Below are 8785 nucleotides of genomic sequence, written 5' to 3' on the forward strand. Positions count from 1 at the left end.
GAAGCAGGGGCACGAAAACCCTTTTTTCCCCTTTTGCTATTGAAGTATGTCACATGCCTTTTTAGTAAGCGATTCAGATAATGTCTTAATTGGTTAATTGATTCACATAATGGGCTATTTATTTGGATTTTTTATTTAGCCAATAGTGAGATGTTTAGTTGGATTTGTATTAGGTGCACATTAGATCAAAGATATAAAATCATTTTTTTTTATAACTTTTGGGGAGATATTGAAGGGTAGCACATGTTATCCCTACCAACTAACTACACCCGCCACTGGTAGGATGTGGTGGTGGATGGTAGGTGGGATGGGATTGTTGGTTTACATAATCACATATCATAGAGGGAAAAAATGAGATATGACAGAAAAAAGGTTAAAAAAGTCTTTTTATAATTGAACTTAAATGAAAAGTTTAACCGTTTTGGTAAAAATGACAACCTATGAAAGAAAATGAGACCATAAGGATGGATGGTTGTGTGTCGTTTTTTATATTTGTCCTCAAAGTGAAAATTTCAGTAAACGTCAATGGCCATATTTGTAATTTAGTCTTCCGTTCCAGACAAGAATAAAAAAAGAAATTCAAAAGAAGTAAAACCGTGTTTCTTTTTTGGAAAAAACCATGAAAGCCTCCAATAAATCCCCAACATTTTCGTTGTTTGTGTATATATACTCTCTCGCCGTCTCCCTTCGTTCATCGTCGACTCACCCTTTCCCAGGTTGACTTACTGCTCATCTTTCATGGCCTTCGTCTCTGTTCATTTTTCCTCTGTTATCGCCGCTTCAGGTTTATGTAATCTCTGCTCATCCTTGCAAAGCTACTTTTGCTTGTCTAAGAATTTCAGTTATCAATCACAGATCACATGATAATCATTTCAATTTTCATAAACACGTGATTAAAAATTTGTTTATTTCAGATACTTTTGTTTAGTTTACATATCAGTTACAGTCCAGCTAGCACGTTCTTGCTTCAAGTCCAGAATGATGAACAAAACTTTGCGCACGCAGACTGGGACATTCTCGGATTCTCGAAAATTGCTTCCTCAATGACTTTATATTTTGAACTCATAAACACCATTTTTACATTTGATTCTTTTTTGAATGATGGTATCTGTTCCTTAATTGTAAGCTAAACACTCAAAATCAAGAAGCTTGCATTGGCTGCTGATGTTCCCTTTGTTCAAAACATGCTGATCTGTCAAAGCTAAGCTTTTGGTAGTCAATAGTTTAGATCCTGAACCAAATAAGTAATTCTCTCTCTGTTTGAAAATAAGCCGGATTAGGTTAATGTTTGGAGGTACAAAACTGATAAGAGATTTCTTTGTAGATTTAAGTCATATGAATGACATTTGTCAGCTAAGCTTATGTCATTTGTTACTTAAATCATTCATACCTTCAGGTTTCGAGTGTTTCAACTTCTTCCACATGTGCTTCTACTTCTGATACAGAAAATGGTCTTCTCATTCTACGTTGTGAAACTTCACAATTTCACATTTCTTGGTGTCGGAATCCCAGGATATACTTATTTGTTGTAGGGTTCTGTTGTTGTCTCTGACCTTTTTGCCCTTAACAACTATTCCTATATGTGGTGTGCCTCCTAGGATACCTGAAACATCCTCCATAACAGTCCTCTATGGGAAAAAAAGAAATTGAGACCCAAAAATTGTACAAATGGATGGAACTTATAGAAGATGATGTAGATGTTCAATATCAATACCTTCAATGAGCTCAACATACATGACTATCTCCATTGCCACTCTTCTCATGAAACAAAGGAGTCTCTGTTTGCCACCTGTCTTGGCTGTATATCTTTTTCCTATTTTGATATAGTTAGATAGAGGGTTACACGATCTAACTTTTAGGCTGCATTTGTCATGCTAGACATACTTTCAAGGGCATTTTAGTTATGAGGACCAGGAGGGCATTTACATCTTTTTCATACACGAGAGATGGTTCTATCATGTCCTGTCTTGCATAACAAACGGGGCCTTAAAGCATTAGTAGACAAAAAGATTCAAAGCACTAGAATCCCCATTCAATGGTTTTGTTAGGGAGTTCGTAATCTTTCTTTAAAGTTACTTTTTAGTAACTCACATGGCAATATAATTTTATTTTACATCAATACTTTGGTATTAGCAGATGAGATTTAAGTTGCATATTGTAATCAATAATTTGCTATTATGCACAGGCATATTGTACGGGTGCTGACATTAAAGAACAAGTTGTCAACCCATAATTTATTATGGTGGTTCTATCTGAACTCCTCTCAAAAGGATCTTCATCTTCTTCATCAACTCATGGTCTTAGTTCATCTGCTCGTGTTCCTACTTCATCAACTCATGGTCATAATTCATCAACTCATAATCATAGATATGATGTATTTCTAAGTTTTAGAGGTGTTGACACTCGTCATAGTTTCACTGATCACCTTCATAAGGCCCTCAGTGATGCCAATATCACTACCTTCTTGGACGATGAAGAGATTGAAACAGGGGAAGATCTTAAACCGGAATTGGAGAGTGCAATTAAGGCATCTCGGGCTTCTATTATCGTCTTGTCTAAGAATTACGCTTCTTCAACATGGTGCCTTGATGAATTGGTGTTGATCCTTGGACAACGTTTGACATCCAAACATATTGTTATCCCAATATTTTATCATGTGGAGCCCACACATGTTAGGAAGCAACAAAGTAGCTTTGGAGATGCAATGGCCAAGCATAAACAGACGATGGAGGAAGAGAAAAATGCAAATAAAAGAAGTCAATGGGCTCAAAAGATGGACGGATGGAATAAAGCACTTATAGAAGTAGCGAATTTAAAAGGAAAGGACGTAAATGGAAGGTAACCACTTTCTTACCAATATTCATCTCCCTATGTTTTTCAATAAGTTTTTATAAATCAACAAATAGACATATATTTGATGTACTAGGATATATAGAAGATGCACATAACTGAAAATAAGTTTTCAAATATGCGATCTCATAAACTAGTTCATATAGATGGATTAGCCATTCTGATAGTTTTTACATGTTATGCATTTTGTATTTTATCATAAGTTAGTGCATTTAGATAAATCATGTCCACGATTTTACATGATTTTTAATTTAAAAACCAAAGTTTGATGGGTTTGCTATGCGTCTACTATTGATTATACCATACTACCTTCAAATCATAGCGCCTTTTATGATAAATAACTGCTTTAAGTTGTATGTAGTAAAAGATAACCTATAACTGTTTCATGGCATTTTGTTCAAATCCATGTAAAACCACATCGATGGTTAAGTTTGATCGTCTTGTAGAAACATAATGAAGCTAGCTGGCTTATTAGTGAAATCTTGTATTCGTTGGTTGATTTGGTCTTATCATAAACAAATATGCATGAACTTATCTGTTAGCGAAAATCTTGTATTTCATGGCATTTTGTTCAGATTGATGCAAACCACAATATGGTTTTGATTTGAGAACTCAATTAATAATAACCACTATGATATAATCTTTAAATCTTAGTTTGGATCTTTGAATAATTTAAATCTTCCAATTTGGTTCATTAGTTTTGTTGATTGTGTTTTGACATTATTCTATAATCAAGTTTCAGGTTAGAAACGGAGTTTATCGAAGAAATTGTGAAGGACATCCACCGTAGATTAAATGTACACTTAAGGAGCATTCGACCACAACTTATTGGGATGAAGTATCATATTAACTTTGTAACTTCATGGTTGAAAGATGGATCCTCACATACGGCAGACATACTTACTATTTATGGTATAGGTGGGATCGGGAAGACATCATTAGCCAAACATGTCTATGGGCTATATTCCCGTGAATTCCACACAGGCAGCTATATTGAAGATATCACAAGGAAATGTAATGGAAAGTTTAATGGGTTGCTTGATTTACAAGAACAACTCTTCAATGACATTTCAAAAACAAGTTCAATTAAAGTGCATGATGTTTCAGCATATACCTCAAAGATAGAGAATGCACTAGCCCGTAAAAGGGTGTTTCTAGTTCTTGATGATATCAGTACTCTTGTTCAGTTGGATGCATTACTTGGAAGCAAAGGCTTTCATCCCGGAAGCAAAATTATAATTACAACAAAAGACAGTTGGTTGACCGAGAGTTGTGCTTTATTCAAAACAAACATGAAACCCAAGCATGAAAAACATTTGCTTCAAGGCTTAGATGATTTTGCATCACAAAAACTTTTTTGTTCCCATGCATTCATGTGCAATGAACCCAAGGCAGGATATGAAGAGGTATCCGCTAAGCTTGTCAAATATTGTGAAGGACATCCATTCGCTCTTGAAGTTTTGGGAAAGTCTCTACATAATCGAGATGTAGCTTATTGGGAAGGGTACATTGAAGGGCTAAGGAAAGAAATTAGTTCCCCAATAAATAATGTCTTGAAAATGAGCTTTGACTCCTTGCCATCAAAAAACGATAAGGAGTTGTTTAAGCATATTGCTTGTTTTTTTGTTGGAATGGATAGAGATGTTACTGAAACAATATTAAAGGCATGTGGTATAAACACTAGATCTGGAATCACAAATCTCACTGACAGGTGCCTCCTTAGTATAGGATGGAATAATGAATTGAAGATGCATCAGTTGGTTCGAGAAATGGGAAGATTCGAAGTACGTCAAGAATCACTTGACAAGCCATGGAAGCAAAGTCGATTATGGTGTCATAAGGAGTCATTTAGAGTATTGAAACAAAAAAAGGTAAAGTGGCCATGTATGCTATCAGTAATGAGTATACCCAAAATATATTTTGTTGCCTAATTTATTTATATGCATTCTGTTTGTATTACTTCTTAGGGCAAGGGAAATCTCTTAGGCATTGCCCTTGACATGCGCATGCTTGAGGAAGAGAAGTTGGGTGAATCATATGAGCTAAAAACGGACCCATTAAGTAACATGGATGGCCTGATGCTACTACAACTCAATTATGTGCACATGCATGGGTCTTATGAGAACTTCCCACGAGAAATAAAAGCTTTGTGTATGCATGGGTTTTGTTTAAAGTCTATACCTACCGACTTTTGTATGGAGAATCTTGTTGCTCTTGACATGTCATATAGCAATATTGAATCATTTGTTGGTTGTATTAATTCACAACGAGTTGAGAAGAGGCAAAAGGTAGCTTATCTTCATATATTATTCATCAATGTTGAGTTCATGAAATTCGATACTATCATAACTTTTTTTGACTTCTGCAGTTGGATGGATCATGCTTAAAAGAGAAAAAGTTGCTTGGATCATTGAAGATTCTTAATTTAAGTTACTGTAAACAACTCCGTAGTCTTGGTGACTTTGTCCAACTCCCTGTACCTGAAAGGTTAATAGTTAGAAATTGTATTGGTTTGCTTGAGGTTTGTGAATCAATTAAGCAATGTGTTGAACTTGTGTTCATCGATCTAAGCTATTGCAAGAAGCTTGAAAAAATTCCAAGAAACATAGGCATGTTGAAGAATGTTAAAACAATGTTGGTAGATGGTTGTAGTCTTGGTGAATCTCGAATCCAGATTAGGGATATGGATTCACTAGAACTGTGCAAGGCTAACAACATTCACATAAATACAAGAACCTCTTCAGCCGCCTATGTGGGTGCTATACGAAGGGATTTGAAGTTTTTATCAGTTTCTTTACCAAGGTCTTTGGTAAGGTTGTCACTTGCAAATAACAATTTGTCCACTGAATCCTTTCCCATGGACTTGAGTTGCCTATCCATTTTAAAGGAATTATATTTAGATGACAATCCTATAGACTCCATGCCCAGTTGTGTGAGAACCCTTCCTAGGCTTGACATACTTAGTATGAGTTACTGTGACAAATTGAAGACAGTTGAGCATCCTCCATGTACACTAAGCAGGTTGTTGCTCGATTCTCATTATCATGGGTGTTTTGCTGAGAAACTTGTATTTGATCCGAAAATGTCCCCATTAGAGATATCATCAAACTGCTGGATAGATTACATATATTTGTCATATGAAATTGAAGGTATGATAAAAATTCAACCAATGGTATGTGTTGCGGAAAAGGTATTACAGAGCTTGGGATGGAGTAATTTAGACTTCCTTAATGGCAAGTGTATGGGAACTAATTCTTCATCAGAATCTGGAATCCAGGTTCTGTTCAGTTACTTTTATGAATATATATAATATAATTATCGTGCATGGTGATTAATTAAGGTGGTTGTGTTTGGCAGACGATGTATTATGAATTTGGAATATTCAGCACAATGTATGAAGCTGAGGATATACCGAGTTGGTTTAGGCATAGAAGTGAGGGGCCATCAATATCATTTACCATCCCATCATCATCATCATCATCATCATCCCCAAACAGCCTCCTTACAGGAATCAACTTCTCAACTTCATGCTCTATAAAAATAGACAATTCAATTCAGTTTCTATCTGAACAGGTGATTTATTTCCCTGATTCGCCAATGATGACAATTAGTAATATGACAAAGAAGCGCACCTGGATATACGAACGTCACAGGGACAGAGTTTCTGAGGGTCAATGGGTGTTGTTAAGTCATTGGATGTTTGGGAGGAATGAGATGGAGGCTGGTGACCTCATTACTATTACAGTTACAGAGAGGCTTTATGAATCTATAAAGGAGTGTGGGGTAAGTCTTGTGTATGAGGATGATGGAGAAGAAGAAGATGTGTTGGGTTATTACAAGTCATGGAATCATATAATTGGTGGAGATCTCTCTCCTTTTCAAACTACAACAGGACAATACATCTTAGAACACCAGCGATTCTTTTCAGACGGGATTCTCTTGACTTTATATCACCGTAAATTTGTTGCAGACGGCGCCAGATATCAAGGTATTGGTGTGATTTTTGTTAAATATTTTATGAACAGTTTAAATAGACGGATATTGTCCCATTTATTTTAATAAATCGATCATAACTTAAAATCTTTTAAACATATGGAACATACATATGACTCAAATCCACCCACATATTATTTGTTTTATTGATAACCTATAATAAGATAAGATTTAGTTTTTATATAATATAAAAAAATAAAATTTGTACTTTTTATTTTTAAATGTATGGAACAAAGTAATGATACGTTTAAATCGGTAGATTTGTTATGTCAGTGATAAGCCCCTACCCTGATGAGTAGTACTTGAACTTTTCACTTTCTAGAAGATTGTTATATAAGAAAATTGTAGTAACAAAAGCTATTGCAGAGTCCCTTCCTCTTGAAAGAATGGGAAAACCCTAATATATCATTCATTATCAGTACTACTCGTCAGGGTAGAAGATTGTTACGTGTTTTTGGTTGCGAATTTTTCTGCTTATTCTCTTTACTCTGTGTGGGAGCTTATCAGTACAATTGGTTAAGTCTTTTGATATGTTGGATCACATAATTATATCTATACCAATACGACTACTTTGTCCAAGTGGGTTGTTTGTGAACAATGATTAACATATCACTTTTTTATCTGTTTTCAGCACAAAAGGAAAAGTGTTGGTTTAGAGCTTTATCACCAAGGAATCCTGGCATAATTGGTCGTGCAAATGAGGTATACCCTTTGACACCCAAACCTTTCTCTCTTCAAGTGAACAAAGGGCTTACACAACCAAATATTACGAATCAATGTTCTCGATTGAAAACAATATATATACTTCTGAGTAACTATCCGTTTTCATTGCATTTTGTATTATATATCTCTATGTACTTGTGTAGCATTTAAGGTTTCTTACATTCCATTTTATTCATAGGGAAAGGGGGAATCTTCAAGGTCTTATCCTTCACAGGAAAAGTATTGACAAAGAGCAACATGGCATGAGTAGAAAGTAGATGCATTCCTTAAAGGCATATCCACCATTAGTAAGATTTGACTGTTCAAGTTTAAATGATTTTCATTAAATATCCAAGTTTAGTTATAGCATTAGTTTAAAATATATCTATCAATTTACTAGGAGATAGCGATTTTATACATAATTAAATAATATTTTATTTTAATTTTTTGATCATGGGAGGCAAGAAATCAAAATGAAAAAAATGTAGCGAATTAAAAAAAAAAAATTAAATCGAATCAAAATTATTTTCATTATGGCTTTTCGATTGAACCGGAACAAGTTAGGTTTTTGGCTCGGCCACGACATAGAATAACCAGAACGATGAATGAAAAAACATGGGAGTCATGTTTGAAGCTTGAGGCAATTACAAATTTAGTCGGTTTCCCTAACTACTTTTCATTTAATAGCCCAAAAAATCAACTTTGTTTTTTATAATAAACATAGAAACCGCAGATGAGGCTACCTCATGCGGTTTTGTCACCTCCTCTTCGGTTTCGTCATAGGTGGCAAAATACGTCTTTGGTTTTGTCTTCTCATATGCGGTTTCTTCATCTCATCTTCGGTTTTATTTTCCACTATGAAAAACATTTTTTGAGTTGAAATCGTAGATGAGGCTAACTCATCAGCAGCTTCCTCTCTACCCGTCTTTAGTTGTGTTCATGTTTTGTCGTTCATGGTTTCATGTTTTGTCGTTCATGGTTTCCGGGTTTCGACGACTAAATCACAGATTGGTATATGCCTCATATTCGGCTTCATAGACTCGTCTTCGGTTTCGCTCATCTTATTGATTTTTTTAAAGACAAATTAAAATTATATTTACTTATATACCAGTTTTGTCTCTGAACAGTGAGATCGGCGCCGTCTGCCAACTCAAACACAACAATTTCGTACAACCTTATAAATAGATGGACCTCTATATAAAAAAATTATTAAGTCAATCATCGAATATAACATTTTATT

General features: G+C 35.0%; 1 protein-coding gene across 1 annotated transcript; it reads left to right on the plus strand.

The window, feature by feature from the left end:
* Nucleotides 1-675: 675 nt before the first annotated feature.
* Nucleotides 676-7936, plus strand: LOC145041979 (disease resistance protein RML1A-like). The gene is made up of 8 exons (XM_078990251.1): nt 676-784; nt 2186-2838; nt 3593-4721; nt 4818-5138; nt 5219-6127; nt 6208-6838; nt 7475-7545; nt 7745-7936. Exons 2-8 carry the CDS (start codon nt 2240-2242, stop codon nt 7790-7792), a joined length of 3708 nt encoding a protein of 1235 aa, XP_078846377.1. The 5' UTR covers nt 676-784; nt 2186-2239; the 3' UTR covers nt 7793-7936.
* The last annotated feature ends 849 nt before the right edge of the window (nt 7937-8785 follow it).

Source organism: Lactuca saligna, chromosome 1 (assembly GCF_052625555.1).
Source record: "Lactuca saligna cultivar CGN05327 chromosome 1, ASM5262555v1, whole genome shotgun sequence".
Classification (NCBI taxonomy): domain Eukaryota; kingdom Viridiplantae; phylum Streptophyta; class Magnoliopsida; order Asterales; family Asteraceae; genus Lactuca; species Lactuca saligna.